General features: G+C 35.6%; 1 protein-coding gene across 9 annotated transcripts in view; it reads right to left on the bottom strand.

The window, feature by feature from the left end:
* Positions 1-23,364, bottom strand: part of ARB2A (ARB2 cotranscriptional regulator A) — a 545,745-nt gene that overhangs the window by 236,803 nt on the left and 285,578 nt on the right. For all 9 annotated transcript variants that reach the window (XM_077139148.1, XM_077139150.1, XM_077139149.1 and 6 more), the window contains one exon: positions 10,671-10,790. In XM_077139148.1, the coding sequence (XP_076995263.1) occupies positions 10,671-10,790 (120 nt within the window). The remainder of the gene's footprint in view (positions 1-10,670; positions 10,791-23,364) is intronic.

Raw genomic sequence — 23,364 nt, 5'->3', positions numbered from 1 at the left:
AATGCAAATCAAAACCACAATGAAATATCATTTCACACCCACTACAATAGCTACTACTAAAAATGGAAAAATTACAAGTATTGGAGAAGATGTGTCATTGCTGGGAATGTAAAATGGTGCAGTTTCTGTGAATACCAATTTGGTGCAACCTCAGAAAGTTAAGTATAGAATTACTACTTTTCCTAGCAGTCTCTAGCTATATACTCAAAAGAACTGAAAGCAGGGACTTAAACAGATATCTGGACACCAATGTTCATAGTGGCATTATTCACAATTGCCTAATGATGGAAGCAACCCAAGTATCCATCAACTGATGAATGAATAAATAAGATGTGGTATATACACACAACAGAATACTATTCAGCTGTAAAAAAGAATGAAGTTCTGATATATGTGACAACAAGGACGAACCTTGAAGACATGTCGAATGAAATAAGTTAGATACAAAAGGGCAAATATTGTGTGATCTCATTGATATGATTATCTTGATTGACAGTGAAAAAGCATTCAACAAAGTTCAGTATCCTTTTTTGATAAAACACTTCAAAATGTAGGAACTGAAGGAAACTTCCTCAATATGATAAAGGACACATATGAGAAACCAGCACCATACTCCACAGTAAGAGACTGAAAGCCTTTCCCCTGAGATTGGGAACAAAACAAGGATGCCCACTTATTCAACATTGTGTTAGAAGTTCTAGCTAGAGCAATAAGGGAAGAGAAAGAAATAAAAGACAACAAAATCAGAAAGAAAGTAGTAAAACTTTCATTATTTACAGATAATATGATCCCATACTTGGAAATCCTGAGAAATCTACAACAAAGCTACTTGAACAAATTCAGCAAAGTGGTGGGGTACAAGATTAATGAGCAAAAATCGGTAGTGTTTCTGTACATAAGTAATGATCTGAGGAGACAATTAAAAAAAATTCCATTCACAACAGCAACTAAAAGAATCAAATATCTAGGAATAAACTTAACCAGGATGTAAAGGACTTATACGTAGAAAACTACAAGACACTGTTAAAAGAAATCAGGGAAGACCTAAATAAGTGGAAAGACATCCCATGTTCATGGATACGAAGGCTAAATATCATTAAGATGTCAATTCCCCCAAATTTATCTACAGATTCAACACAAAACCAGTCAAAATTCCAACAATCCATTTTGAAGACTTGGAAAATCTAGTTATCAAGTTGATTTGGAATGGATGAAAACCTCAAATAGCCAAAACATACTAAAAAAGAAGAATGAAGTGGGAGGACTTACACTTCCTGATTTTAAAGCTTATTATAAAGCCACATGGTTAAAACAACATGGTATTGGCACAAAGATAGACATATTGAGCAATGGAATTGAACTGAGAGTTCAGAAATAGACCCCCAGATCTATGTCAAACTGATCTTCCCAATCCACTGAATTGGGACAGAATAGTCTTTTCAATAAAGGAGACCTGGATATCTATAGCCAAAGAAATGAAAGAGAACCCAACTCATAACCTATACAAAAATTAACTCAAAGTGGATCAAAGACCTAAATAAAAGAGTCATTATCATAAAATTTCTAGAAGAAAATATATGGAAACATCTTCAAGACCTAGTAATAGGACGTAGCTTATTAGACCTTACACCCAAAGCACAAGCAATGAAAGAAAAAAATAGATAAATGGTAACTCCTCAAAATTAAATGCTTCTATGCCTAAAGGGACTTAGTCAGAAAGATTAAGGGCAGCCAACTCAATGGAAGAAAATATTTGTGAACCATATATCTGCTAAGGATCTGATATCCAGTATATATAAAGTAATCTAAAACTCAACAACAAAAGAACAAACCACCCAATTATAAAATGGGCAAAAAATATGAATAGACATTTTTCTCAACAGAAAATATAAATGGCTAAAAAGCATATGAAAAGATGTTCCTCCTCATCAGGTACAAGGGAAATGCAAATCAAAACCACAATGAGATATCATCTCACATCCACAAGAATGGCTGCTATTAAACAGGAAACTACAAATGTCGGAGAGGAAGTAGAGAAATTGGAACACTTATGCACCGCTGGTGGGAATGTATAATGGTTACAGCTGCTGTGGAAGACAGTTTGGTGGTTCCTCAGAAAACTAAATATCGAGTTGTCCTATACCCTGGCAATACCACTACTTATTATATATCTAGAAGAGCTGAAAGCAGTGTTACAAACAGATGTTTTCCAACCGATGTTCATGACAGCATTATTCCCAATTGCCAAAACATGTAAACAACCCAAGTGTCCATCAACAGATGATTGGATAAACAAAACATGGTATATACAAATGATGAAATATTATGCAGCACTAAGAAGAAATAGGTCCTGCAGCATATGAAAACATAGATGAACCCTGAATATATAATGCTAAGCAAAATAAGTCAGACACAAAAGGATAGATACTGAGTCCACTAATATGAACCCTCACAAAAATGTAAATCCGAGTCTTAAAATGTAGACTATACAGGACCTAGAAATAGACAGGAGCTAGAGAAGGGGGAAGGGTTACCTAATATTTATAGACTAGTTAATGAGCTTGAACTTGAAAGTACAGGATTGGACAGAAGTGACGGTAGTTCATTACTGAGTTTATAAGTAATAGTGTCACACTGAAGGTGGGTATGATTAAAGGGGTTGTTTAGACCCATGTACTTGCCAATTAGCACTATAAATATAAATAAGTTCTTATATGAACTACTTCAAAAGTATGACACTTGTACAAAGAGTTAGTAATAGAAGGGTATATGAGAAAAACTACATATTGCATGCTATAATCTATATTTAACAGGAATATATCACTAGTACCACAATGATACTAGGAGTAAATAATTGGTGTGTGTGGGGGAGGCAATAGTTGAAGGGAGTTTTGGGTTTATCTGATGTGGGTGTGTCTATTTGTTACTTTTCTCTTTGGATAAAGGAAAATTGTCTACAATTTAGAATGATGATGATTGTACAACTAAGGGAAGATACTATTAAACACTGATTATTTTGGATAGAATATATGCTATATGAATAGATCTCAACAAAATCTGCAGATTCAAAATAAATAAATAGAAAGGTTCACATGCTAGAGAAAATGTGGAGAGAGAAGTATACCTAGTCAATGCTGGTAGGATAGCAGAATGGGGCAGCTCCTCTGGAGGATAAGTTAGTGGATCCACAGGAGGATAAATACAGGGTTGTCATTCGATTAGGCAATCCCATTACTGCGAATATACTGAAAGAACTGAAAGCAGGGACTCGAATAGACATTTGCACACTGTCATGGTCAGGTTCATGTGTCAGTTTGGCCAAGTGGTGGTACCTGTTTGTCTGATTGGGCAAGCGCTGGCCTGTCTGTTGCAATGAGGACATTTCATAGAATTAGATCATGATCACGTCAGCTGCATTCACAGCTGATTCCATTTGTAAACAGCCAAGGGGAGTGTCTTCTGCAATGAGTGATGCTTAATCTAATCACTGGAAGCCTTTTAAGGAGGATTCAGAAGAGATAGGTTCGCCTTCCTGCTTCGGCTGGCGAGTCTCTTCTGTGGAGTTCGCCCAGACCCTCCATCGGAATCGTCGGCTTCACAGCCTGCCCTGCGGATTTTGGATGTGTGTCCCAAAGTCACGTGAGACACTTTTATAAATTTTATATTTGCAAGTGTTCCCTGTTGATTCTGTTTCTCTAGAGAACCCTAACTAATACACACACTGATTTTTTTTTTTTCTTTTTTTGGCATGGGCAGGCTCCGGAAATCGAACCCGGGTCTCCGGCATGGCAAGTGAGAATTCTGCTACTGAGCCACCATTTTCCACTCTGCACACTGGTTTTTATGTCGACATTATTCATGATACCCAATGGATGGAGGTGGTTGAGGGGTACAACGATTGAGAAGCATAATGGTGAACTGTGGTGTATAAATATGATGGAATATTCTGCGGTTACAGAAAGGAACAAAGTCACGAGGCATGCAATGAGGTGAATGAACTATGAGGACATTACATTGAGCAAAATAAGCTAAAAACAAAAGGACAAATATTGTATGTTCTCTTTTAGAAAATACTTACAAGAAAATTGCAGCTTAGATTGTAAGCTCTCACAATAGTCACATTTATTCCTGAGCTTTAAGTGTTATTTCTAAACTCTGAGATGCTGTGTTACATGTGTATAACCTGGTATTTTCCTGCAACTTTGGGTATCTGCGCACCTAAGACTCAGAGCTGGAGTTCTGCAGTCTCAAAGTTCTACATACAGCAACTATTAAAGAGGCCAACAAGAAAAGCCTTCAATTAAAGATAAAAGTGAAGCTGATCTGGTTGGGACTAAGGTAAATCAGAATACAGGGTGATATTGTCTATATTTTAGAACTTCACCCACTGTATGAGACTTAGGGAAGAGAGGTTTGTTTTGTCCCAAACCTAAATTTTCTGTAGCACACAATCTAACAACCCGTCTGGCCAGTTCAATTAAACAACCTAAACACTTGGAGCCTACAATTGGAAAGAAGGTGTTAAACAATTCTGTATAACTCAATGTAATACCCGGATACATTCCTGAGTACATTGGGCACATAATTAAAACGGATTGGCAAAGGCCGTTGAGGGATGGAGAAAAAATATGGAATTATTAAACTTTCTCACCTGGGAGATCCCTGAAGCTCTCTCAAACATTAGGAACTCCCAAGTTAATAGGCCAAGTCCTTTATTTAGAGGCTTGCTTTTATGAAGCTTATATCTGTAACAGAGAAGCTAAGCCTACCTATGATAATGTCTAAGAGTTACTTTCAGAGAACCTCTTTGGTTGCTCAGATATGGCCTCTCTCTCTCTAAGCCCAACTCTGCAAGTAAAATCATTACCCTCCCCCTACATGGGATATAACGTCCAGGGGTACAAGTCTCCCTGGCAACATGGGACATGGTTCCCAGGGAGGAGCCTGGCCCTAGAACTGTGGGCTCAACAATGCCTACCTGACCAAAAAGGGGAAAAGAAATGTAACAAAATAAGGTATCAGTGGCTAAGAGATTTCATCTAAGAGTCAAGAAAAGTTTTACTCACTAAGTTTATTTTTTAGAAATCTCTAATCTCCAGATGTTTCCTAGGGTAGACAGGCCCCTCTCCAAAAGAATCAACCAGTTGCATACCCTTACTCCATGTTGACACCCCTTTTCAACATGAAGAAGTTAGAATGATCATTGCCCAAATATCCCTAAAGATTGGGAAAAGGATCAAAGGAGAAGGAGGAGTTATAACAGGGAAGATAGGATTTAACAAATGAATATGATTATTCAATCATTATATTGATATTTCTTTTTAGTCTCCAGTGTCTTAAGAGTAGCTAGAAGGAAATACTGGAAATGGTAGAACTGTAACCACACTATACTTTGAAATTTGTTCTAAAACTACTTGTTAAAATGCGCTTTGAATTTTTTTGCTTTTTTGTATATATGCTATATTTCACAATAAAAATGTTTTTAAAAAGTGATAAAAAAGTCTCAATATAGGAAACTCTGGTGGAGCTTAAGAAATCTCATTTGTTTTATGTAACTTTGCCCTTTTCTTTTTAATATTTTGATTTGAAATCTCATTTACTCTATTAGTGACATTTATGAAATACCCAGTATGTGCAAACATTTTCCCCAAATACCTAGATATCTGCAAAATCACTGCTCATGGCTCTTATTTGCCATACTTGGATTCCCTTTGTATTCACTTTGATATGCTTGTGTAGATGTGTACATAGAAGGATATCTAATGGCCACTTCCTTAGCATTTAGTCTCCAAGATCCAATATCACTAAGCCACAGAGAACCTGACTCCTTAACACCTCTCTAATGTGTGTTTCTTCCTGACCACTCCCACTATATCTATGTTAGTAAAGCCCTTGCCTGGTCTCTCTTGAACTACTGCAAAAAAGCTCCAAAAAGTTAGTATTATCAGCAATCATCTAAGAAATAGTATGTATACAGGCCAGGCATAAAACAAAACTGAATAGAGGAGGAAAAAAATAATATAACCTTTGGTTCCTCTTTTTAAGGAGCTTACAGCATGGTCAGGGAGGTTAAATTGTTTTCATACAAAATGATTAGGGAATTAAGAACCACCTTATTAACAATATAACTATTACTTACATTAACATGCAATTTTTATCATGTAGGCAGCCAAATCAGAAATTCAAATTATACTAAAAGTGACAATTTATTTTTACTGAATTACTTGTACTTTAAAGTACGTTCATAAGGAGGGTTTTTGGCCTGAATTAGTTTGATATAATAGTTCAATTTTTCCTTGGTTCATTTCTGCTTATTCTAGCTCTCTCAATTCTTGATTCCCAGAAGCTCAACTGTTAGGTACTGCCATTGACCACATTAAGCAGATACCTTCTCTGTATCCAATTCACTTTGTTCTTTGTAGGCAGAATATAAATGACGGATCTTTAAGATCATAGCTGATTTCAGTAAAGGTAAAAATTACTTTTTTTTTTAAGTCACATTCCATTTTCTCCTCACTGTAAATCCAAATCATGCTCCAGGCAATTTTATTAGATTGACTTAAGAGTAGACTGAGATTAAGTCTCTTCACATAACTATGTCCAAATCTAGTCCTCTCTCAGCAGCTGAAGGGCAGATTAGGCTGCCCGGAGGCCAGGGAGCCCAGCATGTAACAAGCACAGGAAAACAGAGTCTCCTTCATTTCTTAATTCACATGTAAGCTAGGTGCCAATCAAGTGCTGACAAGCATGAAGAAACCAAAAATCAAAAGTGGGTAGAAATCCACTTTCAAAGGACCAGTTTTTACAATCTTAAGTGATGTTTTTAAAGGTGTCTGTGAACACATTACTAGTAAAAGAAAAAGGAAATAAAAATAAAATACTAATTTTATATCAGCAGATTCAATAAACTAGTGGAATGTAAACACAAAATTGTTCAGTGTGTTTTATAAAAAATATGAAGACTCTTACTTTGACTAAGGAAAGAAATCTGAATGCAGATTGATTCGTTGACCTTTGCAAAAAAAAGAAGGTAAGGTGAGTGGAGGCTGCAAACTGGGCTTTGAAAGGGAAAGCCAGCTCAATTCCAATAAAATAAAAATTTAAAGTTACATGGTTTTGTCAAACTAACCATCACCTGGAAAGACAAGAGCAAAACACCCTGAAATGGCTAAAAATGGAAGCAATGGAATCACTTCATCAATATGGCTAAAAGCTCAAAATCCTCAGTTTTTCAATAAAAATTAACTTCTGACAAACGAGCCTGAATTTTTCACAATATAAGGCAAAAGTAAGGTGCATTATTTGTAGATATCTTTCCAAATTAATCTGGTAAACACATCTGATTATTATTACTAATTCTATCAGGTGTAAAACAGAATTTCTAAGAAAGAATTTCAAAGATGCTTAAAATTATAGTTTAATAACTATAACTTCATATATTTGCATTATTTTAAATATACAGAAAGATAATACAGAATAGATATACTACTTCAAAAATTCATCATAAATTCATAAAATAAATAGTTCTTCCCTTTTACCTTTACTGACTGAATGTTGGCATTGCTACCAGACTTGTTGTATTAATACCAATTTTTATGAAAACAAAGAAAGTTTGGAAAGTTGAAAATCTGAGATGATGAGAATAAAAGCACCCAGAAGTATATGTTTAGTATCGCTTTTCTCATTATAATAGTAAACTGTATAATGTTTTTATGAGGTTAGACCTGATCAAGTTCCAAGATTTACAACCATATAATGAACACGGGTTTTGAAAATAACTCTCTGACTATAATACATTCTTCCAGGAAGAATTCAACACTTTGAAATTGAATGTGGTCATAAATTATGTTCTCAGTTTTAAAAAACAGCAATTATCAAAATATGAAAGTTCTATAACTTTTTTGTACTCTAAATTTAAAATTAATTTATCTTCAGAAATCTATTAAAAGCTGCACATTTAATTTTGAGGTATAATTACACACAATTTTAATTTAATGGTAAGATATATTTCAGAATAGGTCCTAATTTGTACCTGTAATTCAAATAACAAGCATAAGTAATTATATTTTTTAGTTGAAAATCATGACCTAGCAAAGAATGCCAACTTGTAGGATAATGGTAGAAAAGACAATTTCTAGGTATTCAAACATGATGCTACAAATTAAAACTGTTAAATAGGAAGTGTAAGCATGTGTGTGTGTGTGCTGAGTCTTTAATCAGGAATAAAATTTTATAAGCTAATGAAAAGGAATTTAAACTTTACTGAAATCCAGAGGATTTAATATCTAACGTATATAATATACTAGAGACAAAAATCTAAAGCAAAATTAGGATGTATATTATAATTATAATGTTCACAATTTACTTCCTTGTAAACTTATTAAACTTTTTAATCCGTGGAAAACAATTTTATATGTTACATTTCTGTTGAAAAATCATGAGAGAATGAATATTTTCCATCATTTTAAAGACCATAACTTGTCCTCTAACAATACTGGGGAGAACAGGAAAGAATATCATTCAGTTTGGGGTAAGAAAATAAAGGTTTTAAACTATCTTTGTGATTTTATTGTTTCTTTAACCAGCTATCTTTTAAAAAAACCTTTTAAAATTAAATAGAAACATAATGTCCTTAAATATATTACTAATCAAGTTTTACCAAAAATTAATGTAAAACTCATCAATGTACAATGTTATTTATTTAGAGGAATCCCCGTTATTAGGTCAGGAACCAGTCTTTCTACAGATGCCATCACCTCTATACCCCCATTACATACACTGATCAAAGTTAGTTCTCTATAAAACAGCAAATACATGAAGTTCAGATAATCACTGTTAATATTTTAAAACAAGGTATATTACATTAAATAGACTTCTCAGCCCTGGCGTGGCCTGACAGATATGTGATGTGCCAGTGGTTATATTATATTCCTCCTCCCAGGCAGGCACCTCCTGCAGAGTTAGCAGACTACAGAAGCTGACCCTTACTGAGACCATCTTGTCTCTCTGACAAAGCTCCTTTTTAACTTCTTACTTACTGGTTACTTCCTGTGATGGAGAAAAACTTTAGCTCAGCTTGTGATAATTTCACAGGCCCTGAGGACTCTGACCCTAATAGCCTCAAGGTCAGAAGTCAAGTCTTGTTCTGAAACATCTGTGTGCTTTATATTAAAGTGGAACAAAAGTGGAGAAATATCCACCAGTGTGTGACAAGAAGGACAGGCAAAATAGGACTGACACACTGGTCATCTGTTACCCTGGAACTTGAAGTCCACTTAAAAAAATTCCTAAAATTCAGTTGAGTTATAAATTTGTTATATGAAAGGTTTTAATAAACTGTCAAAGTAAAAAATGGGAATGTCTGTTTTACAGAAATCTGAAAATTGATTGGTCTTGCAGGTTTTCAGACATATTTTAAGTTACTTTACAGTAATGAAATTCCATGTTGTAAGTTAATGGCTTACAGAGAAGAAGAAAAGCTGGAAAGATAGATATATATATGTTGAAAATAACTATGTAAAAAATTCATATTAAAAAATGTCATACTAGTGTGTTAAAAAGCTATTTTAAGATTTCCAATTATATTATAAATTCAGTAGAATTAAAAATACTTGAAAATAATTCCTAAAAATTGAATCAATTTAACAAAGAAATTATTTATTTATTGATCTTAAGATAGCAAAAGCATCTGTAGATTCAGATCACTTAAAATATTCTCAGTATCAGGTGTCACCACCATTTTAATATCTAAATCATGTGCATAAGCAATAAAATGTAGGGAGGATGAAAAGGCCATGGTTATATTTACTTCCATGACAAAGAAAAATGCACACCAAAGTCTAGAAACATAAAAATTAGACAACTAATGTTGTGCCTGCTTTTAATGTCCACACTGGCTGATTTGGACTTTTGTCAAATATACTCTTATCAAACTAATCATTTTTGTATAGCATTCGTACCTTCCTGTGACATAAGGTTGTGATATGGAGGCATTCATTAGCATATTTTTAGTATCGATTACATCACATTAATGATTCATGCTGGCAGAAGACTGTGGTGCTAGTATTACTGCATATGATACAGACAAAATTCAGAAATAATGATGATTTTTTCTGTCATGTAAATATAATCTTAACTCCAAGAATCAGATTATTTTGAAATGTAAAATTTTTATGCCCAAGCAATATATTTCAGTTAGAAGCAGATTACCAGAAGTTTTTTGAAACTTTTAATACTACTTATACAAATCCTGATCTAGTATCAAGGACTAGCTTTTATAAAAAAGAGTCAAAGATTGTCAAAATAATCTCAAATATTCAAAGGGTCTTTTGAAATTTTAAACACTTTACAAATAACATATGCTCAATAGTCTACACATAACACATGAAACATAAATATCATGAAATGCATGGAAATTGGGATTATAATGTAAAAATTAAAAAAATAATATGTGAATAAGGGATAGACAAAACACTTTTTAGTTAGCATTAAAAGCTATGCCACCATAAAAAATGAGTATACTCTTTTAAAACAAAATTATTTACTCAAAATATTTTATTTTCATTCTCTGTAAAATAAAGTAATGATACCAACAAAAAGAGAAAAGAGTGGGGGAGGGATAAATCTGCAAAAAGACTGGGAATTAAAAAGAAATTTAAATGTGCACTTACCAGTTCAACAAAAGCAAGTCCCCCATAACTGTGAGCAACGAAAAACACATTCTCAGCTGCAGACTGGGCTATGAAATGATCCCACACATAGACTGCGTGTTCTTCGGGAGAACCATTTTCCTATAAAGAAAACAAATGGATACTACATATTGTATCTAATTATTTTCACGGTAATCAGAAATCAAAACTCTATGCTTGCTTATATAGCATGAAAAACAAGATGATTACAGCACACTCAAAATAGTAACAAAAAATAACTTCATTGAAAATTCAAATTAGAGAATGAATTAGTATTAAACTATTAGTAAATTTCTGCTAAGCTTAATCATTACTATAACTTCTGAAATAAAATATTTAAAATAAACACATTTTAGGAAAAATGACATACATAGTTAACACCTGAAACACAAAAATATATCTAAGTACATTAGAACTGCATAGCGGATAGTTCTAGTGGTCATATAACACAGTATAATCTTTAAAAAGTTCACTTACATTTCTATATTTATATCTAAAAATTAATACATTTTCTGAAAATATAAATATATAATGTAAATGACACGATTTATAAAGTTTTCAGTATCTCTGTAGGCTGGAAATAAGGAGAAAATCAATAACAATAAACATTGTTAAATTATTAAATATATATGCTTTTTTTTCCCAAAAGCATTTTCCATACAGATTTTCTTTCCAGAACTGGGAGAAACCTAAATAAATAAACCCAGGGGTTCTACATTTTTTCCTAGCTTGCAAAATACTAATGAATATATGCAAATGAATTTAATCCCCAAAGTCCTGTAATAATTTCATTTTGTTATATTTATTTCTATAGCTGGCACATATTGTGTTTATGTAAATGTTAACTTTTTTTTTTTTGCACTTGCAGGCACAGGGAATCGAACTCAGGTCTCTAGCATGGCAGGCAAGAATTCTGCCACTGAGCCACCATCACACTTCCCACATACCATGTTTAAAGCCAAACTTGGATGTTACAGGGAGAAAAAGCTGAATCATACTGGTCAAGAACTAAAACAGATCATGAAAATGTTTTGTACAAATACTTCTCAGAAGCTTTAAAACCAAGTGACTAGCTTCTGAAAGAACATCATAGACATTAGACAATGAACCGAACTTACTCACACTGCTTATCTTATAAATTTTCTAAGTTAGTAACATTCATATGCATGGTTTCAATGGTCAGCTAGTGTTACTATTCACTAATGTCCATCTGAGAGATCTTATACCCATTCTCTGTGTTCCAGTTGTAGGAACAATTTGCATTCCCTAATTATGTCATACTTTTTCTTTTCTCTAGGTTAGTTCCTTTGTCTGGAAAGTGTTACCCTGTTGTCCTCACCTTCACCTGTGTAAATCCTAGTTGTCTTCAGTACTCAACTGAGATATTGTCTCCTCTAGGAGTCTAACCTATCACTACCAAGGTTAGGTAATGTCCTCCAAGGACACATTGTGCATACTCCTGTTATTGCACTTCATGTTCTACATTGTGATTACTTGGTAGATTATCAAATTCTGGAGGCCAAAAGCTGGGCTTTGTTCATTACATCTTAGTTTAATAAATGAATAATGAAAACACAATAATTATCTTAAGGATGATTAGTTAAAACCTTGTCAAATACTAAACTATATATGTAAACATATTCTCAAAGATGTCTTTTCGTAGTATAAATAGGAAATTACACTTAAGATAGCTATAACACATAAAAGATTAATAATCAGAAGAAAATACTTTAGGGTATTTTAGGCTTTGATAATTTAGCTATCATTAGTTTAAAAAGCAGGAAAATAATTATAAAAGTCAGCATAGGGTTTACTCTAAGAAGAGAGAAGGAGCTGGTTTGGGCGAGGAGACTTCTAGCGGCTGGCAGAGTTCTATGACTTAACTGGGGCTGGGAATTACACATGGGTGTTCTTTACAGTTATTCCTTAAACTGATCTCATATGTTTTAAAGCTTTTCCAATCATATGATATTTCTAGAGTGACCACAGAATTTATTGTGCAAACTTTGGATAGTAAAAAGGGGTATTAATAATTGTAATGGGATAACAAGTCTAAATGGGACTATCCAGAGAAAATTCAGATATCTGGTTATCCTACTTATATCTCACAATGAAAGAAATGTAAAAACAAAACAGATAGAGAGATAACATAGTTTCCACCTGCTGATAGTTGGCATATGAGAAAACAAACAATATGAGATAGCTGGCATAGGAAAGAACACTCTTTATGAGAGAACAAACAATATTTAGAACCTTTGATGTTTCTAAATACTCTTGTATACGTGGACTGAATAGAAACATGTGGTAGATTAGGTTAGTCTGTTGTCATTAAGCTGTGAGCTGGAAGTGGAGGTGGAAGGATAAGAAGTATGCCATGATTTTGGCATTTAATGAGTTTGCAATTTCAAAAGGATATTAACACATAAACACTTAAGAGGCAGCAGTGTGTGAGGAATATGACTTTCTATATTACTGTCAGACTGTCTGGACATCAAGTTTAATAAGCCCATTATAAATCCATGCTATCTAACCTTAGTGATATCCTAGCTGCCTTTTTCTCACAGTCACCAATTCTTCTTTCACACTACTGAGATCACAGCTGTACCAACCTTACCATTCCCACCTGAATTTGGAACCTCTACAATAGACTCCTAATTAGTCTCATTTCTTTTAGTTCTTTTCTGAACTCAGCTCGGAGCAAGCCCTCTGCTGCCAAAAAGGTTACCTACTGAAATGGCTTCCAATGCCACCAAAAGAGCTGGAACTCTTTAGCCAAGGTCAGCTCTAGACCCACTTTTCCAGCCTGCTCACTATTTCCAGTGATATTATGTCCCTAGGCAAATCTGGATTATATATTAATAGCCTGAAACCCCCTAGACAAAACTCTATCATGGAATTCAGCCTAAGATCCCATGGATAATACAACTCAGATTAGGCAAAACTTAAAGGCAGAGAGAACCTCTAAGGTAACAATACAGTAATCTATATATGAGACTTTAAAGACTATAATACTAGTGAGGGTGATGGCTGAGTGAATGGAAAATAAAGGATGGAATTAGTCATTACAAAAAAAGAATCAGCAAAATTCTGTCTCATAGGCCATGAAGACAACTGCCAGCCATGCCCAAATGACCACTCTGTGACTAAATGAAGAACTAACAGTTCTTGACACTGTTTACACATAAATGTTTTCAGAGATTAGTACTAATGCTGAGTCTTTCCTCCATAGTCCATGAAGACAGTACCTGTTAACAGTAGCTTGTTAGCAACAGGAAAAAGAAATCTCGTGTGTCCATGTGCCCCAAATTCTTAAATATTTTCAGCCTGACTCTATCGTGATCAATTATTCTTTAGTTTTAGAGTTTAAAACCACGTGGTAGAATGGACGTTCCAGGAAGATGGTGGAATAGGATAGCTCAAGTTTACCCCTGATCCAAGGAACAGCTCGAGGAGTGATAGAAAAATGACCGGGACAGTGAGTCCAGGGTGTAAGTGACCTGGGAGGGTCTTCTGCACCACATACGGAGGCTCTGCTGTAAAGCTGAAGAACTGAGATGCAGAGAACCGTAGACCAACCAGCTGGTACAAACAGACTACAGCGCCTCTTTCTAAATGGAAGCCTGGCGCCCTCAGAAGTGCACGGACAGGGAGATGGGGACAAGGAAGTTAGCCAAGCCGGTTCCTTGAATGCACTACACCCATACATGCCACCCCACCCCACTACTCCCCCCACACCCCAACCCTGTTACCCGTCCCCCTCATCGAGCTCCATCCCCATCCTGCTCCTCAGATATGTGCACGTGCACAGCCACATCCTCCCAGGCATCCTTACACCAACCTCTTGACCCATGTACCCCACATCCCCTACCCTGTACACGTGCACATCCTTGCCCCACCACTGGCACAAGCGCCCTGCTCCCATACCTAACAGGTGCTCAAGTATGCTTCTGTGCTATAGTCCCCACCCTGCACATGTGCACTCCTCGCCCCCACCCTCACGACCTGTGTCCTACTCCTGCATACTGGCATATCCGCATCCCCTGGACCCCTCCCCCTGTGCAAGGACACATCCACGCCCTACCACACCTCTGTGCCTTGACCTCTGTGCCCCGGAACCCACACCTTGATATCCACGACCCCCATGCTCCATGCATTCACCCATATCTGCTTGTGCACCAGCCTACATGCATCCTCACAGACCCCATTCGCCTCCCACGGTGCCCTACCTCTATGTCATCATACCGCACCCTGCTTCTGTGCTCAAAGGTCTGCCTGAGCTGTAATCCATCCCTACGGCCCCCGCACTGCACCTCCACAACCCTGCACCCTGCTCCAGCACCAGAGTAATGTCCCCAACCCGTGCCTATACCTGTGCTGCAACCTGTTACCACACTGCTGTGTCCTGCCCATTCTCCACATCCTGCTCCATACCCCTCCCGTAAATACAAAGCTTTAGACTACTGAAGAAAATCAACTTCCAAAGCAACTCTATCAAGATATTTACATCCCTCAAAGGTAACAGAAGATCAGTAAGCATATGAAGATGCTGACAGATATAGCCTAGTCTAGACCAAATTAAAACACCAGAGGAGACAGACTTTGGAACAACTAAACAAAGATGTTCATATCACTCTACTAAATAAAATAAGTGGGATGGCTAATGACATAGAGGAGATCAAGAAGACACTAGAAGAGTATAAAGAAGAATTGAAAAAATAAGCAGAAAAACAGCAGATTTCACAGAGATTAAAGATGCTGTAGACCAAAGAAAAAATATACTAGAGATACCCAACAGCAGATCCGAAGAGGCAGAAGAAAGAATAAGTGAACTACGATAGGACAAATGATTTTGAAGACACAAAAGAGAAAATGGCAAAAAAGATGGCTAGGAATATTAGTTGAGGATATAATGGGGGAAAATTTCACACTCTTTATAAAAGCCATAAATATACAAATCAACGAATCCCAATGAACTCCAAATAGAATAAATCCAAACAGGCCTACACCAAGACATATTCTAATCAATCTGTCAAATGTTGAAGAGAAGCAGAAAATTCTGAAAGCGGCAAGAGAAAAACAATCTACTACGTACAAGGGAAACCACATAAGACTGAACTCAGACTACTCAACTGGCACTATGGAGGTGAGAAGGCAGTGGCATGATATATTTAAAACCTGAAAGAGAAAGACTTCCAGCCAAGAACTCTGTACCCAGCCAAACTGTCCTTCAAAAGTAAGGGAGAGATTAAAATTTTCACAGACAAACAAATGCTGAGCAAATTTGTCAATAAGAGATACCCTCCCTATAAGAAATACTGAAGGGAGTTCTGCTGACTGAAAAAAAAAAGACATGAGAGGGAGGTCTGAAGGAAGGCACAGAATTAAAGAGCATCAATAAGGGTAACTTAAAGGATACAAAGAGAAAGAAGGAAAAGAAATATATAGACCTGACAAAATTCAAAGGATAAGATGGTAGATTCAAGAAAAGCCTTTACAGTAATAACTTTGAATGCTAATGGACTAAATTTACCAATTAAAATATACAGATTAGCAGAACAGATTAAGAAAATAATCCACTATATGTTGCTTACCAGAGACTCATTTTAGACACAAGGATACAAATAGATTGAAAGTAAAAGGATCAAAAAAGATGTTTCACACAAACTGCAACCAAAAGAAAGCAGGAGAAGGTACACTAATAACAGACAGAATAGACTTTTTTTTTTATTAATTAAAGAAAAAAAAGAAATTAACACAACATTTAGAAATCATTCATTCTACATATGCAATCAGTAATTCTTAACATCACCACATAGATGCATGATCATCATTTCTTAGTACATTTGCATCGATTTAGGAAAAGAACTAGCAAAACAACAGAAAAAGATATAGAATGTTAATACAGAGAAAAAAATAAAAATAATAATAGTAAAAAAAAAAGAAAAGGAAAAAGTAAAAAAAAGACACAAATAAACAAACAAACAGACAAACAAACAAAAAAAAACCTATAGCTCAGATGCAGCTTCATTCAGTGTTTTAACATGATTACTTTACAATTAGGTATTATTGTGCTGTCCATTTTTGAGTTTTTGTATCTAGTCCTGTTGCACAGTCTGTATCCCTTCAGCTCCAATTACCCATTATCTTACCCTGTTTCTAACTCCTGCTGGTCTCTGTTACCAATGACATATTCCAAGTTTATTCTCGAATGTCCGTTCACATCAGTGGGACCATACAGTATTTGTCCTTTAGTTTTTGGCTAGACTCACTCAGCATAATGTTCTCTAGGACCATCCATGTTATTACACACTTCATAAGTTTATTTTGTCTTAAAGCTGCATAATATTCCATCATATGTATATACCACAGTTTGTTTAGCCACTTGTCTGTTGATGGACATTTTGGCTGTTTCCATCTCTTTGCAATTGTAAATAACGCTGCTATAAACATTGGTGTGCAAATGTCCGTTTGTGTCTTTGCCCTTAAGTCCTCTGAGTAGATACCTAGAAATGGTATTGCTGGGTCGTATGGCAATTCTATATTCAGTTTTTTGAGGAACTGCCAAACTGCCTTCAACAGTGGTTGCACCATTTGACATCCCCACCAACAGTGGATAAGTGTGCCTCTTTCTCCGCATCCTCTCCAGTACTTGTCATTTTTTGTTTTGTTGTTAATGGCTATTCTGGTGGGTGTGAGATGATATCTCATTGTGGTTTTGATTTGCATTTCTCTAATGGCCAGGGACACTGAGCATCTCTTCATGTGCCTTTTGGCCATTTGTATTTCCTCTTCTGAGAGGTGTGTGTACAAGTCTTTTTCCCATTTTGTAATTGGGCTGGCTGTCTTTTTGTTGTTGAGTTGGACAATCTCTTTATAAATTCTGGATACTAGACCTTTATCTGATATGTCGTTTCCAAATATTGTCTCCCATTGTGTAGGCTGTCTTTCTACTTTCTTGATGAAGCTCTTTGATGCACAAAAGTGTTTAATTTTGAGGAGCTCCCATTTATTTATTTCTTTCTTCAGTGCTCTTGCTTTAGGTTTAAGGTCCATAAAACCGCCTCCAATTGTAAGATTCATAAGATATCTCCCTACATTTTCCTCTAACTTTTTTATGGTCTTAGACCTAATGTTTAGATCTTTGATCCATTTTGAGTTAATTTTTGTATAGGGTGTGAGATATGGGTCTTCTTTCATTCTTTTGCATATGGATATCCAGTTCTCTAGGCACCATTTATGAAGAGACTGTTCTGTCCCAGGTACGTTGGCTTGACTGCCTTATCAAAGATCAAATGTCCATAGATGAGAGGGTCTATATCTGAGCACTCTATTCGATTCCATTGGTCGATATATCTATCTTTATGCCAATACCATGCTGTTTTGACCACTGTGGCTTCATAATATGCCTTAAAGTCCGGCAGCATGAGACCTCCAGCTTCGTTTTTTATCCTCAAGATGTTTTTAGCAATTCGGGGCACCTTGCCCTTCCAGATAAATTTGCTTATTGGTTTTTCTATTTCTGAAAAATAAGTTGTTGGGATTTTGATTGGTATTGCATTGAATCTGTAAATCAATTTAGGTAGGATTGACATCTTAACTATATTTAGTCTTCCAATCCATGAACACGGTATGCCGTTCCATCTATTTAGGTCTTCTGTGATTTCTTTTAACAGTTTTTTGTAGTTTTCTTTGTATAGCTTTTTTGTCTCTTTAGTTAAATTTATTCCTAGGTATTTTATTCTTTTAGTTGCAATTGTAAATGGGATTCATTTCTTGATTTCCCCCTCAGCTTGTTCATTACTAGTGTATAGAAATGCTACAGATTTTTGAATGTTGATCTTGTAACCTGCTACTTTGCTGTACTCATTTATTAGCTCAAGTAGTTTTGCTGTGGATTTTTCCGGGTTTTCGACGTATAGTATCATATCGTCTGCAAACAGTGATAGTTTTACTTCTTCCTTTCCAATTTTGATGCCTTGTATTTCTTTTTCTTGTCTAATTGCTCTGGCTAGAACCTCCAACACAATGTTGAATAATAGTGGTGATAATGGACATCCTTGTCTTGTTCCTGATCTTAGGGGGAAAGTTTTCAATTTTTCCCCACTGAGGATGATATTAGCTGTGGGTTTTTCATATATTCCCTCTATCATTTTAAGGAGGTTCCCTTGTATTCCTATCTTTTGAAGTGTTTTCAACAGGAAAGGATGTTGAATCTTGTCAAATGCCTTCTCTGCATCAATTGAGATGATCATGTGATTTTTCTGCTTTGATTTGTTGATATGGTGTATTACATTAATTGATTTTCTTATGTTGAACCATCCTTGCATACCTGGGATGAATCCTACTTGGTCATGATGTATAATTCTTTTAATGTGTTGCTGGATTCGATTTGCTAGAATTTTGTTTAGGATTTTTGCATCTATATTCATTAGAGAGATTGGCCTGTAGTTTTCTTTTTTTGTAATATCTTTGCCTGGTTTTGGTATGAGGGTGATGTTGGTTTCATAGAATGAATTAGGTAGTTTTCCCTCCGCTTCGATTTTTTTGAAGAGTTTGAGGAGAGTTGGTACTAATTCTTTCTGGAATGTTTGATAAAATTCACATGTGAAGCCGTCTGGTCCTGGACTTTTCTTTTTAGGAAGCTTTTGAATGACTGATTCAATTTCTTTACTTGTGATTCGTTTGTTGAGGTCATCTATTTCTTCTTGAGTCAAAGTTGGTTGTTCATGTCTTTCCAGGAACCCGTCCATTTCATCTAAATTGTTGTATTTATTAGCGTAAAGTTGTTCATAGTATCCTGTTATTACCTCCTTTATTTCTGTGAGGTCAGTGGTTATGTCTCCTCTTCCATTTCTGATCTTATTTATTTGCATCCTCTCTCTTCTTCTTTTTGTCAATCTTGCTAAGGGCCCATCAATCTTATTGATTTTCTCATAGAACCAACCTCTGGTCTTATTGATTTTCTCTATTGTTTTCATGCTTTCAATTTCATTTATTTCTGCTCTAATCTTTGTTATTTCTTTCCTTTTGCTTGCTTTGGGGTTAGTTTGCTGTTCTTTCTCCAGTTCTTCCAAGTGCACAGTTAATTCCTGAATTTTTGCCTTTTCTTCTTTTCTGATATAGGCATTTAGGGCAATAAATTTCCCTCTTAGCACTGCCTTTGCTGCGTCCCATAGGTTTTGATATGTTGTGTTTTCGTTTTCATTCGCCTCGAGGTATTTACTAATTTCTCTTGCAATTTCTTCTTTGACCCACTCATTGTTTAAGAGTGTATTGTTGAGCCTCCACGTATCTGTGAATTTTCTGGCACTCCACCTATTATTGATTTCCATCTTCATTCCTTTATGATCCGAGAAAGTGTTGTGTATGATTTCAATCTTTTTAAATTTGTTGAGACTTGCTTTGTGACCCAGCATATGGTCTATCTTTGAGAATGATCCATGAGCACTTGAGAAAAAGGTGTATCCTGCTGTTGTGGGATGTAATGTCCTATAAATGTCTGTTAAATCTAGTTTATTTATAGTAATATTCAGATTCTCTATTTCTTTATGGTCCTCTGTCTAGATGTTCTGTCCATTGATGAGAGTGCTGAATTGAAGTCTCCAACTATTATGGTATACAGAATAGACTTTTAATGTGAAGACATTGTAAGAGACAAAGAAGGACACTATATATTAATAAAAGGGACAATTCACTTAGAAGAAATAACAATCATAAAAGTTTATGCTCCCAATCAAGGAGCTCCAAAGTACATGAGACAAAATGGCAAAACTGAAGGGAGCGGCAGAGATTTCACAATAATAGTAGGAGACTTCAATACAGCACTCTCCTCTGTAGACAGAACAACCAGACAAAAAATCAACAAGGAAATAGAGAACTTAAATCATTTGATAAATGAATTAGACCTAACAGATATATATATATATATAGGTCGCTACACCCCAAAACACCAGGATATATATTCTTCTCTAGTGCGCATGGAACATTCTCCAGGATAGATCATATGCTGGGCCACAAAGCAGGTCTTTACAAATGTAAAAATACTGAAAATATTCAAAGCACTTTCACTGATCACAATGTAATGAAGCTGGAAATCAAAAACCGCCAAAGAATGAGAATTTTCACAAATATATGGAGATTAAATAACACACCCTTAAACAACCAGTTCTAATAAAGAAAAAGTTGCTAGAGAAATTGGTAGCTATCTGGAGATGAATCAAAACAAGAATATAACCTATCAGAACTATGGGATGTGGCAAAGGTTGTGTTGAAAGGGAAATTTATTGCCCTAAGTGTGAATATTGAAAAATATAAAACAGCAAAAAATCGAGGACTTAACTGCTCACCTGGAGGAACTTGAGAACGAACAGCAAACTAACCCCAAGGCAAACAGAAGATAAATAACAAAGATCAAAGCAGAGTTAAATGAACAGGAGAACAAAAGAACAAGAGAAAGAATCAATAAAATCAAAAGTTGGTTTTTTGAGAAAATCAATAAAATTGATGGATCACTAGAAAGGCTGACAAAGAAAAAAAGAGAGAGGATGCAAATAAACAAAATCAGAAATTAGAGGGGTGTCATTATCACAGACCATGAAGAAATAAAAAAATCATAAAACCACATGGTAAAAAGTGAGACCCAATTGGAAAAATAATTGTCTCTAATTCCCAGAGGAGGTTCTTCACAGGCTCAATCAACATTCACATTCATAAGTCTATCACAGGCCACGCTTGATATCCACTACTAAAAAAGATACAGGGTAGGAATCACAACTTGCTAGCAGGGCAGCACCAGGTATCCCTTTTTATTGGGATCCTTGCAGCAGTTCCCAAGGGACTTCCAGGAGTTACTCTCTCTGGCCTACTGGGAAGAAGTTCAAAGGTAAGGGAATAAGACTTACCTTGGACAGATGCAGGGGTTAACCTGGCTTAAAGGTCTATACCCTTCAGAAGCCAATATTTCTTGCAACAGCTCCATAGGCATAGCTTCCAGGATCCCTGCCTACAAGGGATATGCCCAATTACAAGAGATACTATCCCCAGGGAAGCTCAAAGTTATGGTATTTGTAATTAATTATAATTCCCTCGAGTCCAGATGCAGCTTACCAATCATGAGTCATTTCTGCTGTAGGCAAAAATGCCTAGCACCTATCCACTGAGAGTATATGCTCCAGTGTGCTTCCCTGGACACCTTTCATGAAGGAGAAACTTATTTCCTGAGCTGTGGGAGTGTTGGTGGCTGATGGGCTTAGGTGAGGTGCTCTCTGGAAAATGCCCTCAGTGAAGAGAGCCCCCTTACCTCTAGTCACAACCCTGAGGGAAATGGGGGTAGAGGGATGGGGATGGGGATGGGTGGACAACCTGCATCCAATGACTTGTTGAGGTGATACAGTCTATAAAAGTCAATTTAATTTTTATCACTCCCTTACAGGTGCTGGTTCTGAGCTTCTTGCATGCAAATCTCCATTTCAGAATCTGTTTCTTAGGAAACCAACCTAAGACATCACCTTATCTGGCTTCCAGGGAAACAGGTAGAAGTTAACTGAAGACCAGATTCTAACACAAAACAGGAAAGAATTTTATTAATCCTTTACTCACAAAAACTTACAAGAAATATACGGAAAGTATATCTATTTACAGGTATTATTATCTTTCCTGTGTTTAAAGCTACTGAAAGTCAGTTCAAGTTTACCTTTAGCTCCACCATCAGTCATGGTAGCTTAAATAGAATCTGTGCCATTTCATTGGTTCTTTTCTATTCTGCTATTTTTTCAATCTGCCACATCACTTCTCCTTCCTTCAAGAATATAAGCACCTTGAATGGAGAAGGAATCTTTTTTTGAATCCAAAAGAGATTCAAGGTATATGTATACATATATATAAATATACACACACTTATGGTATGGGCATTGGCACAGTAATAGGTACTGAAATGATTAACGATGGTAGTGCTACAAGCAATGATAATGTTGACAAAATACCAGGAGGTACATTTCAGGAAATCTAGAGGAAGGAGTATTTAAATTCCATTTAGAAGCAATTTAGCTTCTAATAATCTGGAATGTGGCAATAAGATTGATGTTCATCACTGTCCCCTAATAACAAAAATTTGGATAAAGCTTAAATGTCAAGTAATGGAGAAATAGATGTTTGAGTAAATTATTGTTTATCTAAGAAACTATTATGTAGCTACTCAATGAGGTTATAAAGTAATACATGCATTACACCTAATAGTATATGTGGTACAATTTTGATTATGTAAAAAGTCTTTAAAAAGACTGGAAGAAACCAAACAAAAATATCAAAAGTAGATGACTTTCCTATGAATGATGGGATCATGGGTATTTTCTATTTTTAGGTTTTTAATAACTTTTCTGAACTGTCCAAAATTTCAGAAAAGTGCATGCTTTTCATAATAAAAAAGTAAACAACAACAAAAAATCAGAAATTCCACTGAGTGACAACTGTTGGTTTATTAGAGTGAACCAGTGTCTAAGCAAGGCCTTTATACCTTTATAGCTAACAAACTCTTTTATTTGGCCTGAGCCATTGCACATTTACAAGCAAAACTCAGAAAGGTTGTTTCAAATAGGTTTAAGAGAGTTGATAGTAACTGAAGAAACAGAAAAATTAAAAAAATTAGGACAGTACATATAGCAAAACAGTCCAAAACTCC

The sequence above is a fragment of the Tamandua tetradactyla genome, chromosome 21 (assembly GCF_023851605.1).
Source record: "Tamandua tetradactyla isolate mTamTet1 chromosome 21, mTamTet1.pri, whole genome shotgun sequence".
Taxonomy (NCBI): domain Eukaryota; kingdom Metazoa; phylum Chordata; class Mammalia; order Pilosa; family Myrmecophagidae; genus Tamandua; species Tamandua tetradactyla.
The sequence above is the reverse complement of the archived record's forward strand: the minus strand, read 5'-3'. Positions and strand labels throughout refer to the sequence as shown.